Genomic DNA, 25,148 nt, shown 5'->3' with positions numbered 1-25,148 from the left:
GGAAGGGGTTTAAAGGGGTATTCCCAACTGAAACACTAATGGCATATCCGCTTGCTCAGCTGTTTCTGTAACTTCCATGAGAATGGAGAAAAACACATGCACGGCCACCTCTACATTCATGCTTTGTTTGGACAGTATATAATTGGCAACTTGCGCTTTATTTTCCACAATTTTGAATGCAGAAATATAGTGCACCCACTGTCCTATGTAAACCCGGACTTAAAACTGAAATGCATTGTTTATTGGCACTCAGTCATGCATGTAACACACACACACATATATATATGTATATATATATATATATATATATACACACATACATACATAGGCACACAGTATATAGATATATATATATATATATATATATCTGCACGCACACATACATGTTACGTGCAGGAATCACAAAAGCAAAAGTACTAATACTAAGTACTAAATACTAATGAATACTTTCATATTATACTTCATATCATACTTTCACACAATATAAAAATTATATTTTATTTAAGCATAGTCATAGTATTTTTTCATAATCACCAACCTAACAGGAGTTCTCCAACTGTTTCCCTTGATGGTGCTACATTAATACACCTCCGATTTACCCTAAATAAAAAGTGAAAAACAAATTATTTTAATTGAACTTCACAATTTAAGAATACACATTCCTTCAAAGTTTATCTGGTGATAGGAGTCTGAGCTCGCATTCCCTGTTCCCTTTCCATGCTGAAATTTAAAAACTGTTAAGGGGGTTCATTGAACGCAAATGACAACGAAATCCGATTAGGTATTAAGCCGCAATATACAAAGGAAGTTACGGGAAATTGCTTAGCTTGTTCACACAATTAAATTTACGGCCCGGACATGTATATATTTGGGCTGTATATAACACTCTGTAACAGGGTGATGAGAGACGCATAAGGCCTCATGCACACTTCAGTTTTTTCCTTCAGGGTGCTATCCGTTTTTGTCACAGATAGCACCCTGAACCCATTAATTTCAATGGGGCCATGCACACTTCAGTTTTTTTGACGGTCCGTTGCTCCGTTCCAAAGTAGAGCATGTCCTACTTTGGTCCGAGAATCCGTGACCGTGAGGCCCATGCAAGTCAATGGGGCCGTCAAAAAAACTGAAGGCACACGGAAGGCACACGTCCGTGTGTGACGGAGCCGTTGCCTAGCAAACGCCGGGCGGGCAGAAAAACATTAGAAAAATATTACACTAATCGGCAGCCACTTGTCTCTATCAATAACTGATAAAGAAAAGAGGCTGCTGATTAAAAATAAAATAAAAAGCATTTCATACGTACCCGGTCGTTGTCTTGGTGACGAGTCCCTCTTCTTCCTCCAGTCCGACCTTCTTTTGTGACGTGGCAGCCTGTGATTGGCTGCCGCGGCAGCCTGTGGTTGGCTGCAGCGGCGACATGGATTGAACGTCATCGCTAGAGGCCGGACAGGAGGAATGTAAGTATGAACTTATTTTTTTTTATTACATTAAAATTGTATTTTCCACGCGCCGAGCATGGTATTGTCACCCTGGACAGTACCATGCTCGGCGCACGGAAAAGGAAACACGGAGTGCACACGGACACCACACGGCCGCTAAAACGGGTTCACGGACCCGTCAAAAGCGTGACGTAAGTGTGCACGAGGCCTTAGTGTGTGTACGTTATCATACCTGGGGGCAGCACTTGAACTATAACAGAGTGGTTAGCCCGCCAGTCCATGTTTAGTGGTGGACGTAAGTTTGCGTGACCTGAGTTGTGTACTGTCGATCAAGAGAGAGGTGCTACTGCGGGGAAATGTGCAAAAGCGGTCATGGAGGTTAAAGGAGCGAGAGCGACCGATTAATTGGAGCTGAAACTGCGAAGCCTGAGAGAGACTGATGCGGACAGACCTAGTCAGTATCCATCATTAGACCTGAGGTGGCAACAAGTCCTGAAGAGCAAGCAAGGGTGGCGTGTGAGGCCCCACTGTACGGATAGCTCAGCTGGGCGGTGAAAAAGGACGTAGCAGAGACATGGCCCAAGACAGTCAAATGAAGGTGTACTAACAGTGGCCATGAGTTGTGCAAGACTAAGGGACGAGTAGGACCATGTGAAAGCCTGTAGGGCCGTGTGCAGTGCAGCCAGAAAGTACACAGATGCAGCCACTATCTTTCGTCCTACTAGGACCAAGCAGAGAGCCCTTTTATCAAGCAGGGGTGCCCTCGAACCTATGTCTTCTGGTCACATCACCTGAATCGTAAGGGCACATTCAGATGTGGTAGAATTGCTGTTTAATTCCGCTGTGGGCAGTCCGCAGTGGAAATCTGCATCAGTCGTTTTTTACATTGGTTCCTATACATTTTTAGGTAACTTAGTTCAGACGTTACCGAAAAAAACGGTGCGGAATTTAAGCTGCAGTGCATAATTTTCACTCTGCAGCGTGCACATTTTGTTGCGGAGAAGCAGCGGAATTTCACTGCGGATTTCAGCCTTTGCAATGCAAAATCTAAAATCTGTGGCAATTCCGCTGTGATATCTGCAAATGTTGCTGCAAGTTCATTGCATAATTGCCGCGAATCTGCAGCAACATTTGCAGTGGAAAAATTCTGCCATGTCTGAATGTGCCCTAAGTCTGTACCTCTTAACACCTTACCGACCGCCGATCGTCTTTTGACGGCAGGCAATGCTGGTGCTTAGTCTACAGCAATGTCTTTTGGCGTCGCTGTAGAAGAGGCTGATGAGCGCTCCTGTGAGCGTTCATCCTCTAAGCAGGAGCGAACAGCTCCTGATCTTAGAGCAGCCTGCTGAACACAGCTGGGGTTGGAAAGCATTCTGAACCCAGCTGTTTAACCCTTTGATCGGCGCGGTCCATGACCACAGCAAGATCAAGCGGTACTCCCCGCTTTGATCTACTCATCGGAAAACCGGTGACGTGATCAAACACCGGGCAATCCCTCTGCAGTCAGCCCTGGGGACCTACAAAGGACCCCAGGGCTGCCTGTTCAGTAAGCCTGCTGTTAGGGCACATTATGTGCTGCCCTAACAGCAGAATGTGTCAGAGTGACACAGTATGATGTATTAGCATACAGGAGTATGCTAACACATTACAAGTAAAAAATAAAGTTATAAATAAAGTTATCCCTTAATGGTATTAAAAAAACTCCTACATATATTAGGTATCTAAACGACCGTAATAACTTGAAGAATTAATCTAACGGGTTATTTAGCGTAGAACTTGAACGGAATAAAAAAATAAACAAGAAAAACTATGCAGAAAATCGCTTTTTCTTATATTCACGCCGTAAAAATTTTTTTTTTCTAACTCCAAAACTATGAAAAAAAAAGAATACAATTTCTCTCGCATAAAAAAAGGCCTCATTTGGCCATGTCAATGAAAAAATAAAAAAGTTATGGCTGCTGAAATGCAGAGGGGTAAAAACTGAAAAACGTAGCTGGTCATGAAGACCTTTTCAGGACCGGTCATTAAAGGGGTTAATAGTGAGACGATTATATACATATATATCGTAACCGATTTTTCTGCCTCCCAGAGTGGGAAGAGATGTACATAATTTTCGTGGCCCTGCACTATCATGAAAGAATAAAGTAACGTTAAAACCAAGTACACCTTTGTTTTTCTTGTGAAATTCTCGATAAGTTTGATGTGTCACATGACCCTCTTCCCATTGAAAAAACTAAAGTTGGATACAAAATGTCCGACTTCAAAATGGCCGCCATGGTCAACACCCAGCTTGAAAAGTTTCCCCCCTCCCATATACTAATGTGCCACAAACAGGAAGTCAATATCACCAACCATTCCCATTTTATTTAGGTGTATCCATATAAATGACCCACCCTGTATATACAGCTAATATTTAAAATGTTGATAACTCATTTCAACAGGCGTTCACCTTCACGCTCTTTAAAACAAAAATGTTCAACTTATCTGAGAAAAATGGAAGTGTAATAGAGTTAATGTTAGATACATTTTGGTGTTTACCATATCGAATTTCACAAAAAAAAAGCCTCTACACAAAAATCTTTGGAAACATGGCAACCAATCATGCAGCTCTTGCGTACCTATGTTATATCCAGAATATGTAAATATTTCTGTTCCACCGTCTGGTACCTTGAACAGACTCTAGTTGGGACATCTATTATAGTTATGTCTTACCCGCATCACTAAGTTTTTGTTTGTTTTTGCGCATACTTGCAGTTGACTTTGTGACTTTAGACCCTTGAGGTGCTTCTGGTCTGCACGTCCTCATTCCCCTTTCCCCTGCCCCCCTTTTTTTCCTTTCCTCTCCAAACAGCAGCTGAATCGTTAACACATGTCTGCACTTTGTCCTGGGCTCTTTTGTTTAGAAAAGACCGTCCGCTTATGACTATTTCCTTCACAACGAACTACCTACATGGGGGCCCCCAGGTGACACCCCGTTTGGGTACTACACACTAATAACTTGTTCTGGAACTTCTATGGATGTATAATCTCTTAGGGTCTCAATTATGGCGGTTGTACACTGGTGGATTATGTGGTCTTCTACATTTCAGATATTGTTGCAATGAAGGACTAGTTTTGGATATTGTTTGTCTTTCTGTCTCTGTTTCCATCCCTCCCCCTCCTGACAAAATGACAGATCTCAACATTATTAGCAAACTTCAAATATAGCTTTAACTTCCGATTTATGCATAAAATAAATTTATCTGATGAACGGACATTGATATGATGTTCACCTATTTTTTTTTAATAGGTGAATATATTTTTTTTACTAATCAAACACATGTCAAAATGTTGGCAAAATATTTTACGTTATCCGAGTCATCTTAGTTAAACAAAAATGCATATTTTATCAAATTTACAATAAGCAAATATTGCACATTGTTCATGAATCTTCATGTGACAGAAAAGAGTACAGCAGTAAAGTTCATAATAATTGGATTTCTGTACTCACCGTAAAATCCCTTTCTCATTTAATGAATTGGGGGACATGGCTTGCCACTAGGAGGCTGACACTAGAGAAACCAAGCTACTCAGGTTTGTACCAAGAGCAGTAGGAGAGTATAAAACTAAAAAACAAAAACACCAACACGTCCTAGACCCGGGAAAAAAAAACAAGAACCACCTGGGAAAACAAAAACAATCCACAAAGAAAAAAAACAGAGGATGAATGAGAAAGGGATTTTATGGTGAGTACAAAGATCCAATTTTCTCGTTAAACCATTAATTAGGGGACACAGCACCATGGGACGTCCCAGAACAGTCCCTGAGTGTGGGCAGAAAAAAACACCACCATGAGAACAGGCTAACTCACAGCTGCCTGCAACACCATACGGCCTAGACTGGCATTGGCGGAAGCCAGTGAATGGATCTGCTAAATCCATAAAGGTATGAACCGAGGCCCAGGTAGCAGGCTAACAAATCTGAGAGGTAGAAATCTGATGCCGGACTACCCAGGACCCACCAACTGCCCGCGTAGAGTGGGCAGTGACCCGGAAGGTAGGATCCCTAACCTTAGCAGAGTAGGCCTCCTTGATAGCCAGCCGAATCTACCTGGAAATGGAGGACTTCGAGGCCGGCTCACCCTTGCTTGGGCCCTCCGGAGCCAAAAAAAAGAGTCAGAGCAGCGCAATGACTCCGTAACCAAAAGATAGATTCGGAGTGATCAGACCACGTCCAGTCGGTGCAGCGAACGCTCCCTCTGATGAGAGGGGTTAGGACAGAACGAAAGGCAGAGCAATGTCCAAATTGAGGTGGAAAGAAGACACCACCTTGTTCTTATGGAAGACCATGAAGGGGGGTCTGCAAGATAAGCGGCCAATTGAGACACCCTGCGGATCAAAGTAATGGCCACCAGAAAGGCAACCCTCCAGGTCAAGACACAGGGTGAGACATCCCAGATAGGTTCAAATGGTGACGATTGAAGAGAGTCAAGGACCAAGTTGAGGCTCTGGAGGACGGTACGGAGGAGCACAATGGGCGACCCCCTGCAAGAACATCTTAATTGGAGCATTGAAATGCCAACCAAAAATCGACCGAGCAGACACTTCAGTATCGCCAGACTAAGTCCCTGGTCCATCTCCGCCTGAAGGAAGAATATTATGCGTGGAGTAGAGCAACAAAGGCGGTGGAAGTGTTGAAGCTCACATCACCTGAAATATACCCGCCACATGCAATGTTAGATCCCTTGGGACTGGGGCTTCCAAGCCTTTACCATGGTCTGAATTAACAGTTCAGAAAAATCGCTTCAACAGCCGAGCAGGAAGAAGAGATTTGCGTACCCCGCCCTCCGCAGCCAATCTGGAGCAACCAGAATGGCTGGAACCCCCACGTCCTTGACTTTCTGGAGGACCCGAGGCAGGAGGGCGATGAGGCGGAAAGGTGTAGCTATGGCTGAAATCTGACTAAGGAAGAACCACTACGTCAGCCCCTAAGGTGCGGTCCCTGGCCCTGGCGACGTAAGCTGGGCACTTGTGGTTGAGGTGGGAGGCAAGAGGTCCATGTTTAGAGTGCCCCAGTGAAGGCAGAGACTGTGAAATATGGCCGTAGAGTTCTCTGTCTGGACACGAACCGGAAGGCCCGTGAGGAGGGATATCCAATGGGAGAGCTCCAGTAAAATTGCCCTCAGCTCCAGGATGTTTATCTGGAGACAAGTGTGCGAGATGGACCACTGGCCCTAGACCATGAGGTGGCCGAAGACCGTCCCCAACCCGACAGACTGGAATCAGTCCTGGCCACCTGCCAATGGAGGATGGCAAAGGGCTTCCCCATGGGTATGTTCGGGGAGGACACACACCGTAACAGTTCTCAATGAACCAGCGAGGGAAGCCGGTTCGGAAGATCCAAGGAGACCGGATACCTGTCCCAGCGAGCAAGAATCGACAACTGTTGAGGGCGAGTGTAAAGCTAGGCGAACGGAATTGCCTCGCACAAGGAAACCATCGTCGCAAGAACCCTGAAGCAAAAACAGCAGGGAGAGTTCCTTCGCAGCACTTATACTCCCTTTTGTGTAGAGTTGATCTTTGGTTTCGGAAGAAAAAACCTGCCCATCCGGGTATTGAGGATCATGCCCAGGAACTAGATCGGTTGAGAGGGGATGAGAGAGGACTTGTCCTCATTGACTATCCACCCTAAAACGGCGAAGGAAGTCAAGGTTGATCTGAAGACTGGCCAAATTGTCCTGTTTGGAGGGGGCCTTCCCCAAGAGGTCATCCAAGTACGGGATTACGGAGTCCTCCCTGGATCGAAGCAGGGCCATGAGAAATGCCATGACTTTGGTGAAGACCCTGGGTGTAGTGGCAAAGCCGAAGGGAAGTGCCACAAATTGGAAATGATCGGAACCCACTGCAAAGCGAGGAAAAAAGCAGGGGATGATGACATGCTGATTGAGGCGCTTGAGAGCCAGGATAGGACAAAGGGAACCATCCTTTTTAGGGATAGTGGAAAGGTTGGAGTAGAAGCCCTGGAACCGCTCTGGACCTGGACAGGGACAATGACCTATTGCTGGGGGAGAGCGTGGATGGCTCAGGTAAAGGTGAGTGCACGGCAGGGCACCGAGGAGGAGTCGAAAGGAAGAACAGACCTGGCGGAAGAGAAGAAAATTCTATCTTGTATCCCGTCGACATGACCTCTCAGACCCAGGCATCAACTACACTTGCGAGCCATGTCTCTTGAAAGGAGAGCAGCTGCCCCCCCACCCAAGGAAATAACTCAGATGAGGGAAGACCTTAACGCCTCATGCATACGACCGTGTGCGCCGGCCGAGTCCTGTCAGTGATCCGAGGAAAAATAGAACGTGTCCTATCTTTCCTCGGATTGGAGACTCGGATCATTTTTCACAGACCCGATTTCACCCGCTAAAGTGAATGGGACTATGAAGACTATCGGGTGCCACTCGGATGACGTAAAAAATGGCCCAAGTGGCACAACGGTCGTGTGCATGAGGCGTTAGGCTGAGGAGGTCCTCAGGGCAGGCAGGCCTAGAAGAGGTGGCGGGGCTGCCACGCCTGTCTCGGGGAGAATGCCTATGACATGAGTGAGAGTTCCGTAAGGAACGAAACCTCTGAGGCCCTGAAGAGGCAGCTGGGTGACACTGCTGCTGGGGAAGTAAGGTACTTCTACCCCCTGTAGCACCGGCAATTAGTCTAGCCAGGTCGGGACTGAAGAGAAGGTTCTGGGTCATTGGAAGATCAAAGACAGCCTTCTTGGAGGCAGGCTCAGAATTCCAGGTGCGAATCCAGATAGCACAGCAGATAGCCACTACATTAGCCATAGCCTTAGCGGAGCGGCAGGCCAACTCAATCCAAACATCACAGAGGTTCTTAAATGCCTGGATCAGCTGGGAAGCCAGAAGAGAGTGCTTCTGATATGGCTCCCCGAGGCGTGAGACCTGTTGAGCCGCTTTGCCATGACTATGCAGGCTTTGCTAACCCAAAAGTTGCAAACGAGGGCCGATTGACAGCGCCAGCGGCCGAGAAGGAGGCCTTAGGCATAGAATCCACCATCTTATCGATGGGATTTTTAAGAGAAGCAGCACCCACTATAGGCAGAGTAGTTTCTTCAGACAGTTGAGCCACAGGATGATGCACTACTGGACAGGCCGACCACATAGAGACGCATTCATCCGAAAAGGGATACAGGACGTCCATCCTTTTAGCTGTGGGCAAAGACCTTCCCCTTATGGGCAGGAAAAACTAGAGGGGGACGCCTCTGTCACCTTTAAAATAAGTTACTGAAAGGCAAATCTTCCTAGCTGTGGCATAATTTTAGATGTCCTCGTGATGAGTCAGGAGTGTCCTCAGGGATTTGCAGGATATCTCTGACCGCCCGGATAAGATCCTGTATGACGGGAGACGTAGAAGTGCTTTGCGCAGACTCCAAGTCGAAGTCCCCAGTAGAGGCAGTCTCGGCCATATCAGGGTAATAAGCAGATCCACCTTCGGTGGCTCTATCCGTCGAGAAATTTGAGGAAGGGGAGTATGTCCCATGAGAATTCCAGGCCTTTTTGCGGGTCATGCCTGCAGAGCAAGAGCGGGAGCTCACAGGAGGAGGACCTGGCTAACGGGGAAGCAATCTGTTCAGGCAGCCGGTTTAAGACTTCCACCATTCCCTGTGAGGGGCGGGAGTGGTTATCTACGGCCTGGGTGAGGGAAGATGCCCATTCCAGGGTGTCAGACTTACTAGCAGCAGTGGCCGGAGTGTCCAGGGAAGGTCTGGGGATCAGACATTGAGTGCAGATAGGGTCAGACTGGCCATATGGGAACTTTGAATTGCACTTGATGCACGCAAAGTGCGTGACAATCCTGGGGGTGAGGGGTGTTTTCGCCTTGAAGACATGAGGAGAAATGGAAGGAGCCCTGAAGTAACAAAATATTGCTAACAGGCAAGCCTACCTGTCCCTGGGTGCTGTGTCCCCAAGCCCAGGTTGCAGAGAAGATGCTGCCGTTGATGCTTGAGTAAGCTGCCAGGATGCCTTGCTGGAAAAAACAAACCAGCGTCTGGAGGAACAGGAAGATAAAACTCCTCCTATAGGAAACCGAGCCTACTCTGCAAGGTGATTGGAAGCCAAGATCATGTGACTAGAACTCGCAATGTTACCAATGAGAAGCCGAGGAAGCCGGAGACTGAAGGTAAGCAGGCACGCCTAAACGCAGCCTAGGCCTGGCCAAACATAGGTTCTAAATTTATAAAGCCTGCCGCAGAGAGTGCACCCTCAGCGCAATGGAAAAACGTAGGCTAGGGGGTGCCAAAAAATAGAAGGGGGAAGCTCTGGAGGCTATATCATTGCAGGAGAGGTAAAGGGGGACCCAGACAACAGCCCAGCACAGCAACATATAAACAAACAGCCCCAGCAGCAGCAACTGGAGACTGGATGACCTAAAATGCGGGGAAAAGATTCCACCCAGCTCTCGCAGGGAGATACGGCTAATGGAAATTGAAATACATAAAAGTAAAATTATAAAAAAAGCATTAGACCTGCAGGTCACGTCCACCTATTACAGACATTAGGCTAGAATCAGAGTAGCTTGGTGTAACAGAAGAAGGTATAGACCACAAGGCGGAGCCAACATTCTGCTTTCGTTTTTACCTAATGTCAGCTTTCTAGTGTCAAGGGCATATACCCATGGTGCTTTGACCCCAATGAATGATTTAACGAGAAAGTATAGATCCAAGGAAATTCCTTAGACCTCCTAAATGTGTGCAGAGATGGGGAAAATAGTAGCACTAAGCATAAAAAAATCACCCAAAAAATTAAACAAATAATCCAGCAATTCCTCTTCTAATCTTATCTTCTGATTTAATACTATTTTTTTCATATTGCAATTAACACAGAAACATATGTGTATCCAAGCGTCCCAGGTAGTAATTTCCCTTCACCATTCTCAAAATCCTGTGTGTGGCTGTAAACCAACTGACTGCAGCAGGAGCCACCCCCCTCTGCGATATCTTGCAGTAAAACATAAGGATCATTATGCCCCGCCCTACCTCTCAGGCCCCATGCACACAAACATATTTTATTACTCCCGTAAATACGGGTCCATTGTCACACGTATTCGACCCGTATTCCACCAGTATTTACGGACCCGTGCCCATAAATACGGGTCTAGTGTCCCCAGTATTCCACCCGTATTTACTGACCCGTTTTCTCTGCACTAATCGGAAGCCCCTTCTCTCTATCAGGAAAAAAGTTCATACGTACCCTGGCCGTTGTCTTGGTGACGCGTCCCTCTTTTGACATCCAGGCCGACCTCCCTGGATGACGCGGCAGTCCATGTGACCGCTGCAGCCTGTGATTGCCTGCAGGGGTCACATGGGATGAAACGTCATCCCGGGGTGCCAGACTGGAGGAAGAAGAAGAGTTCTGGGTAAGTTAACTTTTAATACTATTAACTCCAGCGATAGTCACTGTCCCGGGTGCTGAAAGAGTTACTGCCGATATATTAACTCTTTCAGCACCTGGGACAGTGACTATCTCCTGATGTCACCTAGCAACGCTCCCGTAATTACGGGTGCACACACGTAGCCACCTGTAATTACGGGAACCCCATAGACTTCTATGGGCCTGCCCGTGTCGTAATTACTGCCTGAAATAGGACATGTTCCATATTTTTCAACGGCCCGGGCACCTTCCCATAAGCAAACAGGAAGGTACCCGTGGCCAACAGAAGTCTATGGTCCCGTAATTACGGGCGTTTTTACGTTCGTGTGCATGAGGCCTCAGTCCGTAACCAGCCAAAAATCAAACAGATCAGCAGGAAATTAGCCTGTGATCTCTGCTGGATTATTACAAGACTGCTTGGTTCAGGAGTATGCAGAAGATCCTGGAGACGGACAAACAGTGTAGGCGGGGCATCTTCTGCTTACTTTTTTCATTTATCAAGTGGTTCTTTCCAACCTTCGGAATTCATGTATGGCGCAGAGGGCGAGTCCTTCCAGCACACCACCGTACATGAATGGCGCTGTGATGGTGCGAGACCTGTGTATCTGCATAGACAGCAGCCGTCAATCATTATGAGTAGGTTGGGGGAAGGATGGGGGAGTGATCTCCTCTTGAATACAACGGGTGCATTCTTGGATTGCTCCTACTAGACCAATGGGCACAGCATTTTTTGCGCCATTTTGGCTAATAGGAAATCAGACCTGTCCCCATACTATGCTACCCTTATATAGGGCAGCATAGTCTGATAATAGACCGCTTTAAATGAAGTAAATAGAAAAAGTAAAAAGCAAGGAGAGGCTTTGTATGTTCTTTGCACATATGAACAAATTAAAATGCTTACCTTATGAGTTCACTTGCTGCTTTCTCTTTTACAGTAGAAGATAAAGAGGAATGCGTTTTGTCTTCAAAAAAGTAAGACAGAGGTGGCTTAATAGATTCTGTAAAATGACAGATATATAAATAGATGAAAAAAACGTACGCGTGCATAGGAAGAAATTGAGAAACAAAATAATGGTAGTAAAACATTGAAAATGTCTGAAGATGGGGCCAAGTGTGCCTAGTCTGGGTATTCATTATAAATACAGGTTTGTTTTTATATTCTAAAAGGTGTGCATCAGTACAAAAGTAACTCTCAATGAAAGCCAACATATGCTGGATGACATATGACCATATGGTGCTAAACAAGGAGCTAGCTGCAGGTGGAAAACACAGCCTAATCTACTATAAAACACGGCCCACTGAGTTATTTGTTCATATTATTTGATAGCGGTAGTAAGGTGTACTGTAGGACAGCATAATTTAAGTACACTGTATGGTGAAATTTTTATTTACTTCATAATAAGAGCCTCAAGCATACAACCACATTGATTTTGCGGTCCACAAAACCACGGGTCTGTTGCGGTTCATCGCAAAAAACCTTTGTTGTGCATCAGTGTGTCATCAGGACTCACTGATCCACAACAATTCACCAGTATTGGTGAACCCGCAAATCCGGACCGTAAAATGAGGTCCCGATTTTTTGCGGTTCGGATTTGGGGTCCCCTCACCAATCCGTGTAAACCACGGTCATGAGCATAAGGCCATAGTTCCTGAATTTTTCTTTGCTAGAAAATGACCTATGGAGAACTTTGGAGGTTGATTTACATTATAAGGATCTGTTCACATCTGCGTTGGGGTCCCGCTCTGACGTCCCGTTGGAGGTTTCCGTCAGAACGGGACCCCGACGGAAACCAGAGGTTTCCCTCTCTATCATCATTGAAATTTCAATGGTGACGGAGATGGTGCCCGTGGTTTCCGTTTGCCTCTTTTGTGCACCAGATCAGTAGTTTTGCCGGAAGCAATAGTCGACTTGAGAAAGGCTCAGGTTGTGTGAACCGACATGTCGCACTTTTGGGGTCAATAAAGCACCCTCTTTTTTCACTATAAGCCTTTGTGAGTACTGTCTATTTACTGCTTTTTGTCTAGAGGGACAGTGGTCAGTTCCCTAAGGCATATATATATATATATATATATATATATATATATATATATATATATATATATATATATATATAGTGGGAGGAGGGGGTTACACTTACATTTCGGGGAGTTTAAACACTGTTTTATACGAAGGCGTTTTTGCCAGCAATATTAAATTTTGTGTTTTTTATATTTAGAATTTGTGACAGCCACTTGTTACCTTTCCACCCTCATGATCTCCTCCCGCATCTGAAGTAAAAACCGTTGAATCTCTACTGCACAATGTATTCATCTTCCCATTCATTAAATTCCAAACCTTTATGTCCGCCTTTCCACTGGCTTCCCATTACACAGAGAATATAATTCAGAATCCTATCTTTCAAGGACCTGTGCAACTCTGCTCTTTGCACCGACCAATAAACTTGTGCACTATTTAAATAACCTTCTCGGATTGTTATATTCGGGACTTCTTTTGGGCCTTTCCTTTTTCTATGAAACTCCATGCCTCATGCCACTCCCTAAGCCTCTAAGTCAACCTTGAAAACCCTTTTTTAAATTTTTATTATATGACTCAGCCCTGTTTCCACTTTAGGACTTATTCAGACCAGCGTGTATCACGTCCATGTGATGGCTGTTAAAACAACGGCCGTCACACGTACTCATGTATTTTAATGGGGCCATTCACACGACCGTTGTTTCAACGGAGTGTGTGAATGGTCCGTGAAAAAATAGTCCGTCCTATTTTACTGCGTGTAGCGCATCCTTCCATATAGTCCAGTCTATGGGGGATCCGTGACAACGCGTCCGGCACGGGTGCACCTTGGATGTGAAAAACGTCTGTTTTTTACGTCAGTAATTGCGGACGCTCGTCTGAATGTAGCTTAATTGTTTTAACACCAGATCCTTCTTAAAAGACTAGATATGCTTACTCAACCTATTGTATATACCCACAAGTCAAGAGAAGAAAACCTAGACCGCACATCCATTTGCTATACTTTATCTATGGCAGCTCAGTAAAATTAAAAAATGTACCAACATGAGGTTTTTAGTTGACATTTTTATCGATCTGTATATGCCCACTTGCCACTTCACGGCGACCTCTTTTAAGTGGGTCTCTACTCTATCAAGTGCAGTATCCCATGGCAACCAGTTGTTGTATATACCACCATATTCCTTACAAATTGTAAATTTGTATGGGAATGGTCCTAACTCCTAATGTAGCTTACTGTTTTCCAAGTTAAAGTGCGAAGAAACATGATATTGCTGTATAAATAATAATCAACAAAAAGCTGAAAAAGTTCTTAACTAATTATACATTTACATGGAAGCGGTTTGCAGAAATCATTCCCGAACTGATGCATAGCAAATAGAAAAAAACAGACAACTGTGCATGCAAAGCACCCACATATCCAGGAGTGAGTGTTAGAACAAGAAATAACTTGCCTTCTTGCCTTTGCCTGTCTTTGATAATGTATTTATTTGGAATGGTTAAGTAGCATTTTTGTAAGCGTCTTCTCTCTCTATTTGGACCCTCAGTTGGATCAAGCTGAAAAGAGGTTGGATATGATGCTGGATCATACCAAACAGCCCTTTGAGATTAGAAAAAAAAAAGTTAGATTGATAACTTTTAAGATATATGAAAGCAGAAAACACTTGGCAGCACTACGATATAATCTATACAATAAAGTACACACAATATGATAGCAACTATGAACACAATACATGTAAAGAAACAGAAGGTTCATCTTAGTTTACGAAATAATGAATACAAAGATTTTGAGATATGCATCTCCGCATTGGACAGATGATGAGAACACGCATCGCAGTGTGATCTTACAATCAGGATGTTAGCTACACAGTTGGGAAGACATTGAAGGAATTCCAAACATTAAATTGCTGAACTGTGTAAACTTTTTTCTGCTCACGTTCTGTAATAAGCCAATGTGAAGTCAACAAAACCAGCTCACTTGAACCATTATAACCTCCTCCCTCAAGTCTTTAATAGTGGCACACAGCGACCAAGTTTACAGCATCATTATCACAATGTCTGGGAAATCTGGGAAATAATACTGCTCATTTGTTTAGAAACATTGTACCGTATATGTCGGCGTATAAGACGACTGGGCGTATAAGACGACCCCCAACTTTTACCCTTAAAATATAGAATTTAAGATATACTCACCATTTCGTGCAGGAGCGCTTCACTATGGCCATCGGCGGCAGGACCCAGGACTCTCTGTCTCTTTGAACTCGCGCATGCGCAGATATGCTGCTTCATCGCGCGAGATCTGAGAGGCAGGGAATGAGAGGAAAGGGCGGGCCAGAGGATCTTACAGAGATGTTCCCTGGCGGCTAATACCGGCATCCCTCAGATCCGTGGCGGATTCCGTGCATCCCGGGAGCCTGTGTACCGGACTGCAGGCTCACAAGGTAACACACAACCTGTGTGTAGACAATATGTAGACTAGGGATGTCACGATACCAGAATTTGGACTTCGATACCGATACTTCGTTTAGTATTGCGATTTCGATACCAATTTCGATACTTTTGCCAACAGTAATAAAAAAAATTCTTCCGTTTTCTGATGTGAGGCGCGACGTGTGATGAATTTTGAACGCGCCTCACATTAATAGTAATTAATCCCATCATGTTTCTCAGTCATATTGGGTTAATGTGCGAGGTACATGATGGGGTTAATTACTATTAATGTGAGGAACATGGAGGGTAAATTCATCGCACCTCATGCCTCACATTAATAAGTGAATGAAAGCCGTGTTTATTTCATTTTTTTATTTTAATGTTTATTGTAAAAAAGGTGAAGGTGTATTTTTTTTAAAATTTAACAATACTTTGTTTTTACTTTATTTTTAAACTTTAATGTACTGACATATATCAGATATGTGCCAGTACATAACCTGTGGACGGATAATACACAGGCAGTTGTTAGGACATACTTGGGTATGTCCTAACAACATGAAATATGGTAAGACAGCCCTGGGGTCCGTCAATAGACCCTGGGCTGTCTGCCCATATATGGTATGGCCCTCGATCGCGTCACAGGAATTCCCTGTGACGCGATCCAGGGGCATCCCCCCTTCTCACTTTCCCCTGAATGCTGCAGTCAGCTGTGATCGCAGCATTCAGGGGAATAACGGCGGAGATGAGAGGTTTCTCTGATCTCCGCCGTTATAGCGCGGGGCTGCGGCTGTGTAATACAGCCATTGCCCCGCTCCTGACAGGAAGTGCGCGCGCGGTCAGCATGAGGTGATGCGGCCGGCGCTGCACTAATGAGCGGCAGTTCAGGCACTGAAGACAGAACATGGGGGTGTTTTGTAGCGCGCCCGCCATGTTCTGTCTCCAGTGCCGCCGCTCATTAGTGCAGCGCTGGCCGCATTGCATCATCCTGACCCCGCGAACTTATCATGACTCAGGAGCGGGGCTGTGGCTGAATTACACAGCCGCAGCCGCGCTCCCATACATTCATGTGTCACTATACTGAGCTGTGCGGCTGCAACGTGCATCCCTAATGTAGACAATATCCGGCATATAAGACGACCCCACACTTTTGACATTTTTTTAAGGGTGTAAAAAGTCGTCTTGTACGCCGATATATACGGTACTTATTTACAATTACAAAAACATACCTGAGCGGCTATAATATGAATTTTCTTTACACAAATAGCGTTAAATTGTACATGTCAGGTGGCAAGTATAATATGTTGAAAATGACAACAAAATTGTGAAAACTTACATACCAGCCGTCTCCATCTCAGCTCCCTAATTTTAGAATTATTTGTAAAAATCAGTCAGAATTTGATTCTGGTTGAAAGTGTTCGGATTCACATTAAAGGTAAAATTCCACAAGAAAAAATAAACTACAGTTTACTTCTAGGTTAAGTATTTTTAGCCCAAAGTATAGAGGTTACTATATTCTCCCTCCCTACCACAGGATTGTCATGGGTCAGTAAGCCAGTTCATGTCTCTCTAGTTGTAGAGTATGGAATCCTGCGGAGCGGACTAGATTTTACATGTGAAGTGATAAAGAGCACAACCCAACTACTATCTCCTGTCGTTTCAATGAGCTGCCACACAGAGTTTAAAATGTCACCCCTGCTGATCTCAGTGGGAGTTTTTATTAGAATCCGGTGTTTGGCAGGAAATTTAGCATACATTGTGCTACTCAGTAACAAGTTCTTGGAATCCAGATTAAAAAATGCATTTAGGTTTAAGTGGGGACACAATCTGTCAATTTAAAATGTAAAATTTTCTTTAATGATCATAGAAATCCTTTTACTAACAGGAATTCTTATTAGTATTTATTTACTTACCGGTCGTGAGTCACTTGCTGGACAAGTTCTTGCCAGTGTCGACTTGCACTTAAATCAACCTTGTACATATTGCGAATGTGTTGTATAACACTCTTTCTTTCCATACCTTGAGACAAAGATACATTCTGAGTTATATCACCAGCAATTTTGGAAATTTCTTTCAATTTTGATTCTAGACGCTGGAAAAGTCTGCCAAGAAAGATAAAGATAATATAATGAAGGATATGAAAAAGACACTACACAACAACAATCTTTTTCTATAAAGAAAAATAAAAATTCTTATCAATTAACAGTAAGGCTGGGTACACATCTGTATTTGTTTTCTGTTCTGTCCTAGGAACAGAAAAACGAGAAAACCGGAAGTGCTGGATCCATCGCTTGGCAGGCACTGGCGGAGCCCGATGGAACGGTCTTGGTGTTCGTGATTTTATAGGAAAAAAATAGAGAAGAAGGCTAGGCTATTTTTTACCATATATGGCGGAGATGTGAACATTGACTAAGTTGTTATCACTTTGAGGGAGAAGTCAACATGAAATATATGACATTGCTTATTATAAACATACTACCAGTTTGTCAGCTGTACTAGCAAATCACATTTTTTGATCTTTTGCTAAGAAGCAACTAGAATTTTAAATGTCATGCTTCAAATATCTGCAAATGTCAACCTACCGACGCTTTAACTAACCCCAATGCAAAAAATTTAGTTTTCCATTCCTGTCACTAAGTGGACAACAATTACTTCTGAATCCTCATTCAAGGACAGACTTACCTTATACAAAACAAAAGTTTAGTTTTTTTTTTTTACACGGCCATGAAAACGAGCTCCGATCAACAAGACCGCTTATTGATCGGTGATCGTTTTTCTCCTTTCAGAAGGAGCAATGATTGTTTATGTATGGGAACGAGCAAACGTTACTACAATCGTTCACTCCTATACATTTCCATCACGTTGGCAGCACATCTCAGCGTTTGCTCGTTTATCGGCTTATTGTTGCCCTGTTTACACACACAGGGCAATGATCTGGAATAAGTGTTTGTATGAACGCTCGTTTGCCTGATCATTGGCCCCTGTAAAAGGGCCTTTAGAGTGTAGTGCCTAGAAACAACTATATCTATGTATACTGATTAAAATAATGTGGTGTGACTTTTGCTAGCTGCAGCTTGGTACTATCAATAAGGTGTTTAGAACGGTCGTTACTTCCCTAATGCAAATCGATGTGATTGGGAACGAACGTCACTTTCATTTCCAAGCAATGAAGATAAAAGGACAAAAGCTAGGAGTAGTTATTATTAGCAATGTTTAGAGCAGTTGTATCAGGCCCTATGATAACCTGATAGTTGTAGGTCTAGCTTGACCGCTGCAGGCCAAATATTGCATAGTCAATGGCCATTCTAGGCTAAATGTACCCGCCCTAGTCAGATTGCAGACGTTACACAGCTTAAGGCCACACAAGTACTAGAATGGTAGACTGGGTGGAGATTTGCTGTAGTGTTGACCTCCTAATGGGTAAATTAACCTCTTCCCGCGCTGCGTCGCAATAGTACGTCCTGCAGAGGGGTTAGTTCCCGCATCCAGACGTACTATTGCGGAGTAGTTCCCGGCGCACACTGTCCTAACGGACAGTGTCCGGGAACCGGGAGGTCAGCTGTCCCTGACAGCTGACACTCCAGCCTTGCCGGTCAGCGGACCATCGCCGCTGATTTCGGCAATTAACCCCATAAATGCCGTCGCCGCATTTAAGTGGTTTGAAGCACATCGGCAGCCCCCACGAAGTGATCGTGGGGGCTACCGATGCTTGTCGTGGCAATCGGAGGTCAGATAATGACCTCCGGGTTGCCATGTACGGAAGCCTCGGAGGAGCAGCCTCCTGCCGGTCCTCCGAGGCTTCCTGTCAGTGTGACTGTCACGTCACAATGACAGTTGGAGTACATTACACTACGTGTGTAGTGTAATGTACTCCAGCAGCGATCAAAGCTGCAAGTCTAAGTGAAAAAAGTAAAAAAAAGAATAAAAATGTTTTAAAAAAAAGTGTAAAAATAAAAGTTATAAGTGATATAAACAAACACTTCATTTTTTCCCTATAATAAGTCTTTCATTATAGGAAAAAAATGAACACGTTAAAAAAAGTACAGCTATCTGGTATCACCGCGTTTGTAACGACCCCAGCTATAAAACTATAATGTTATTTTTCCCGCACGATGAACACCCCAAAAAAAATCAATAAAAAACGACACCAGAATCGCTATTTTTTGGTCACCACCCCTCCCAAAATAGAGCATAAAAAGTGATCAAAAAGTCGCATGTACCCGAAAATAATACCGATAAAAACTACAACCCGTCCCGCAAAAAACAAGCCCTTACACCGCTTTTTTGACTGAAAAATAAAAAAAGTTACGGCTCTCAGAATATTGTGACACAGAAAATAAATTATTTTATAAAAAAGTGATTTTATTGCGCAAACGCTGCAAAACATAAAAAAAACTTATATACATATGGTATTGCCGTAATCGTACCGACCCGCAGAATAAAATATAATGGTCATTTATAGTGCACGGTGAACGCCGCAAAAAATAAACTAAAAAACATTGTCAGAATTGCTTGTTTTTGGTCACCCGGCTTGCAAAAAAATGTAATAAAAAGTGATCAAAAAAATCACATGTACCCCAAAATGGTACCAATGAAAAGTACAGATTGTCTCGCAACAAATAAGCCCTCACGCAGCTCCGGTGGTGAAAAAATAAAGAAGTTCTGGCTCCCAGGAATATGGCGATGCAAAATGTGCAGAGCGTTATAAAAGCGGGTAACATCCGACACCATTTTCAGTGCGACACCGGCCACACATCTATGAATTATTATTTATTTACCGCATTTTTATACCCTCTTATTATGCCCTGATGTTCTCCGCACAGATTACATATGCCCCCACATTATAAACTGAAATACCACGAAACCCAAAACAGAAAAACTACCAAGCAAAATCTGCGCTCCAAAGGCAAAATGGCGCATCCTCCCTTCTGAGCCTTGCAGCGTGCCCAAACAGCAGTTTGCGCCCACATATATGGCATCGCCATACCCGGGAGAACCCGCTTAACGTTTTATGAGGTATTTGTCTTCAGTGGCACAAACTGGGCACAACATGTTATGAACTAAAATGGCACATCAGTGCAAAATTTTAATATTCACACCATCCGCTGTGCATTAACCCCTTTGAGAACTATGACTTAATAGCACGTCATGGTGCGGGGGTGATGTATGGAGCGGGCTCACGTGCTGAGCCCGCTCCATACGCTGCGGGTGTTGGCTGTGTATTAGAGCTGACACCCAGGACTAAGGGACAGGAACAGCGATCGTGCGGTTACAGAAGCCTGTAAAAATAACAATATACTGCAATACATTAGTATCGCAGCATATTGTACCCGCGATCCACTGATCGCTGGTACAAGTCCCCTAAGGGGACTAATAAAATGTGTAGAAGAATTCAAGTTATTAGTAGTGAGAAAGAAAAAAAAGTTACAAAAAAAAACCTTTTCCCATTTTTCTTCAAAAGTAATGTAAAAAAATAAACAGAATTGATATCGCTATGTCCGTAAAAGGCCGAACTCTTACAATATGCCATTATTTAACTCGCACGGTGAACACCGTAAAAAACGTAAATAATTTAAACCGCCAAAATCGCTGTCGTTTTCACTGCACGGCGAAAGCTGTAAAAACGAAAACCCCAAAAAATGGAATCAGATTTTTTTCCTATATTACTATATTTTCCTAATTTTTTTCAGTTTCCCAGTACTTTTTATGGCACTTTAAATGGTATCAATAGAAACTACAATTCCTCCCGCAAGAAATAAGCCCTCACATCACTCTACTGACGGAAAAAGAAAAAAGTTATGGCTCTTGGAAGGCGGGGAGTGAAAAACAAAAATAAGAAAGCAAAAAATGGATCAGTCCTGAAAGGGTTAATTCATTTCTAATGAAAAAAATGCATGACCCCATGTGGGGTATTTCCGTACTCGGGAGAAATTGCTTTATAAAAATTGGTTGTTTATTTCTCCTTTATCCCTTGTGAAAATGAGAAAATTAAACATTTTAGTGGAAAAAAATTGTGATATTAATTTTCTCCGCCTAATTCTAATAAATTCTGCAAAAGACCCGTGGAGTCTATATTCTAACTATACCCCTAGAAAAATTCCTTGAGGGGTGTTTCCAAAATGGGGTAACTTGGGGGGCTTCCACTGTTTTGGTCTCTCCAGGGCGTTGCAAAGGCGGATTGGCACCGAAAAACAATCCATCAAAATCCGTGCTCCAAAATCCAAATGGCGCTACTTCCCTTCTGAGCGCTGCCATGGGTCCAATCAGCAGTTTATTACCACATATGGGGTATTGCCGTAATCAGGAGAAAATGCTTTACAAATGTTGTGGTTCTTTTTTTCCTTTATTCCTTGTAAAAATTTCTATGCTTTTTCAGAAAAAAAGTTGATTTTCATTTTCACTGCCTAATTCCACTAAATTCTGCAAAAAATCTGTGTGGTCAAAATGCTAACTATACCCCTAGATAAATTCCTTGAGATGTGTCGTTTCCAAAATGGGGTAACTTTTGGGGTGTTTCCACTGTTTTGGCACCACAAGACCTCTTCAAACCTGACAACGTGCCTAAAATATATTCTTAAAAAAAGGAGGCCCAAAATCCACTAGGTGCTCCTTTGATTCTGAGGCCGGTGCTTCAGTCCATTAGGGCACTAGGGACACGTGGGATATTTCTAAAAACTGCAGAATCTGGGCAATAAATATTGAGTTGCATTTCTCTGGTAAAACCTTCTGTGTTACAAAAAAAAAATGTATTAGAAATTAATTTCTGCAAAAAAAATTAAAATGTGTACATTTCACCTCTACTTTGCTTTAATTCCTGTGAAACGCCTAAAGGGTTAAAACACTTTGTGAATGCTGATTCGAATACCTTGAGGGGTGCAGTTTTCAAAATGGGGTGACTTCTGGGGATTTTCTAATATATAAGGCCCTCAAAGCCACCTCAGACTGAACAGGTCCCTGAAAAAATAGCCTTTTGAAATTTTCTTTAAAATATGAGAAATTGCTGCTAAAGTTCTAAGCCTTGTAACGTCCTAGAAAAACAAAAGGACGTTCAAAAAACGATGCAAACATAAAGTAGACATATGGGAAATGTTAACTAGTAACTATTTTGTGTGGTATTACTATCTGTTTTACAAGCAGATACGTTTAAATGTAGAAAAATGCTAATTTTTGCTAATTTTTTCTAAATTGTGGTGTTTTTCAGAAATAAATACCAAAATTATCGACAAAATTTTTTCACTAACATAAAGTACAACATGTCACGAGAAAACAATCTCAGAATCGCTTGGATAGGTAAAAGCATTCCAACGTTATTACCACATAAAGTAACACATGTCAGATTTGAAAAAATCGTCTGGGTCCTGAAGGCCAAAACAGGCGATAGGGGTTAAGGTCTATAGGTTTAGAAAGTATAGTTTGTAATTGGATTGAAAATTGGCTGAAGGACCGTATCCAGAGAGATGTGGTCAACGACGCCTACTCTGAATGGTCCCTGGTTGGACCCCTAGATTCAGTCCTGGAATGGCCGTTATTCAACTTTTTAATGTTATAGAAGATGGGATTAAGCCTTTCCGGACTAGACTTATTTCAGTTTTTATGCTTTTGTTTTTTCCTCTACGCCTTCAAAAGGTCAGAACTCTTACTTTTTCGCTGACACAGCCATATGAGGGCTTAATTTTTACGGGACAAGTTGTACTTTCCAATGATACTATTTAATGTTGTGTGTAATGTACAGGGAAGCTGGAAAAAAATAATCAGAATGGGGTGGAATTGGAATAAAACAGTAGTTCCTCCATTTTCTTATGGGTTTCGTTTTTACAGCGTTCACTGTACGGTCAAAATGACACGTTATCGTTATTTTGCAGTTTAGTACGATCACGGTGATACCAAATTTATATATAGTTTTTGTTATGCTTTAATACCTTTAAAAAAAATAAAAAAAAGTTACGTTTGGAAGAAATCGCCATATTGTGACCGCCATAACTTTCTTATATTTCTGTGTACAGAGCTGTATAAGGCGTCTTTTTGTACGTAGAAAGATGTCGATTTTATTAATACTATTTTGGGGAATGTCGGCCATTTAGATCACTTTTTATTCCATTTTTTTGTGTGGTTGAAGTGGCAAAAAAAACAAAACGGCGAGTGATCTAGGGAAAGGGGGTGATTTGAATATTTATTTATTTTTTTTTTAACTTTTATTTTGCCCCCTAGGGGGATTGAACCTGCTATCATTAGATCATTCATGCCATAGACTGCAATATCACAGTATTTCAGTCTATGGCAAAATCAGTGCATTGCTATTGAGACCTGCCACAGTAGATCATAGACTAAATAACAGCATGCAATGTCAATCAGCTGCTAAGGTCAGCAGGATTCAGTTTTGTATTAAAAGAGGTGTGGAGACACTTCACAGGGACGTTATTAGCACTTTGCAAAGCATTAGTGCAGCCTCACCTAGAATAGACAGAACAGTTCTGGGCAACAGTTGATAGAAAGAATGCCCTGGAGTAAGAAAAAATACAAAGAGGAGCAATTAAACTAATAAGAGAAATGGAGAATTTTAGTTATGAGGCAAGGTTAAAAGAATTCAATTGATTTAGTCTTGAACCACATCAGCATGACAAGGTCAGAGTGGTCACGATCTTCAGCCACGAGAGATTCCATTCTATAAAGAGAATCCATTTTAGCCGGGGGCGTGGCTTAGACATGGCGGCGTGAGGCAGTAACTTCCCAGAGGTCCGGACATCTTCAGCCGAACTTAATCAATAACTCATCCTCACCTGCTTTGAGCGACATGCCAAGGGGGAAAGCTAAACCAGGAACGCCTGGTGTTTCTCGGGACACCTCACTGGCCCGCTTTCTGCAACTCCTCAGCAGCGAGAGAAAGACAACCGCCCATCTGAGACTAACTTGGCTGCTGCCGCTGCTCTTGATGTAAGCGTGCTGCCTCAACTCTCTCAAGGCACGCCAGGACTATTCCGCCCCGCTCCGCGGATTGCTTCAGAGCGGCCATCTACATACACCCAGGCAGATCGCACTCTTACTGAGTTATGAGAGATGGTGAGAGCTCTCCCTACCCGGGTGGACATGGATGCACACATGGCACGATTGAAGGAGAAGCAGGCCAAGTCACTGCAGGAAGTTTGCTCAATGGATGACAGGATTACTCAGTTGCAGAACCAGAATATGTCCCTTGTCTTGGACCTCACATCATTAGCTGCAACTGTGAGTACGCAAGCGGGGTATATGAACGACTTTGCCCTCCATCTTGACGATGTTGAAAACAGAGGGAGGCGTAATAATCTCAAGCTACGAGGTATCCCTGAAGACGTAGCACCGGAAGATCTCCACGACGCGGTGACTTCCATCTTTAATAAATTGATGGACTGGCCATTAGAGGCCCCCTGGAGTTGGATAGGGTTCATCGATCTGCTGGCCCCAGAACCAGAGACCCAAACCGCCCAAGAGATGTGCTTTGTAGAGTACATTTCTATAAACAAAAGGAGGACATTCTACGCAGAGCTTGGGAACAAGGTTCCATACATAACATCAGCGCTCTTATCCCGATATTGCAGATATGTCTAGACTGATGCTTTACATGAGACGTCTAGTGAAGCCTCTTCTAGAAGCAGCTAGAAGGTCAGGAGAGACATACCGCTGGGGTCACCCCTTTCATATCCTGCTGCGGAAAGCGGGAAATATTTTTGCTGTCAAAGCACCGGCAGACCTGCCCGAAGCCTTCCTATTTCAGGGGACAGGCGTGGTCCCGGAATTGGCCATATCTCCACCTCGTATACCATCCAGGATAGACGCTAGGATGCGGAGATCTCCGTCTAGACGTGGGGATCTCGTGCCTCACACC

The 25,148-nt window shown here is 43.5% G+C and overlaps 1 protein-coding gene across 4 annotated transcripts in view; it reads right to left on the bottom strand.

Annotated features, from left to right (window-relative positions):
- The window catches only part of LYST (lysosomal trafficking regulator), a 342,444-nt gene that overhangs the window by 97,453 nt on the left and 219,843 nt on the right, over positions 1-25,148 (bottom strand). For all 4 annotated transcript variants that reach the window (XM_075862446.1, XM_075862448.1, XM_075862447.1 and 1 more), the window contains 4 exons: positions 17,203-17,391; positions 14,317-14,462; positions 11,756-11,852; positions 539-600 (listed from right to left, as the gene is read on the bottom strand). In XM_075862446.1, coding sequence (XP_075718561.1) covers positions 539-600; positions 11,756-11,852; positions 14,317-14,462; positions 17,203-17,391 — 494 coding nt within the window. The remainder of the gene's footprint in view (positions 1-538; positions 601-11,755; positions 11,853-14,316; positions 14,463-17,202; positions 17,392-25,148) is intronic.

This window comes from Rhinoderma darwinii, chromosome 4 (genome assembly GCF_050947455.1).
Source record: "Rhinoderma darwinii isolate aRhiDar2 chromosome 4, aRhiDar2.hap1, whole genome shotgun sequence".
Lineage (NCBI taxonomy): Eukaryota > Metazoa > Chordata > Amphibia > Anura > Rhinodermatidae > Rhinoderma > Rhinoderma darwinii.
Note: the sequence above shows the minus strand (reverse complement) of the source record. Positions and strands in the feature narration are given on the sequence as shown.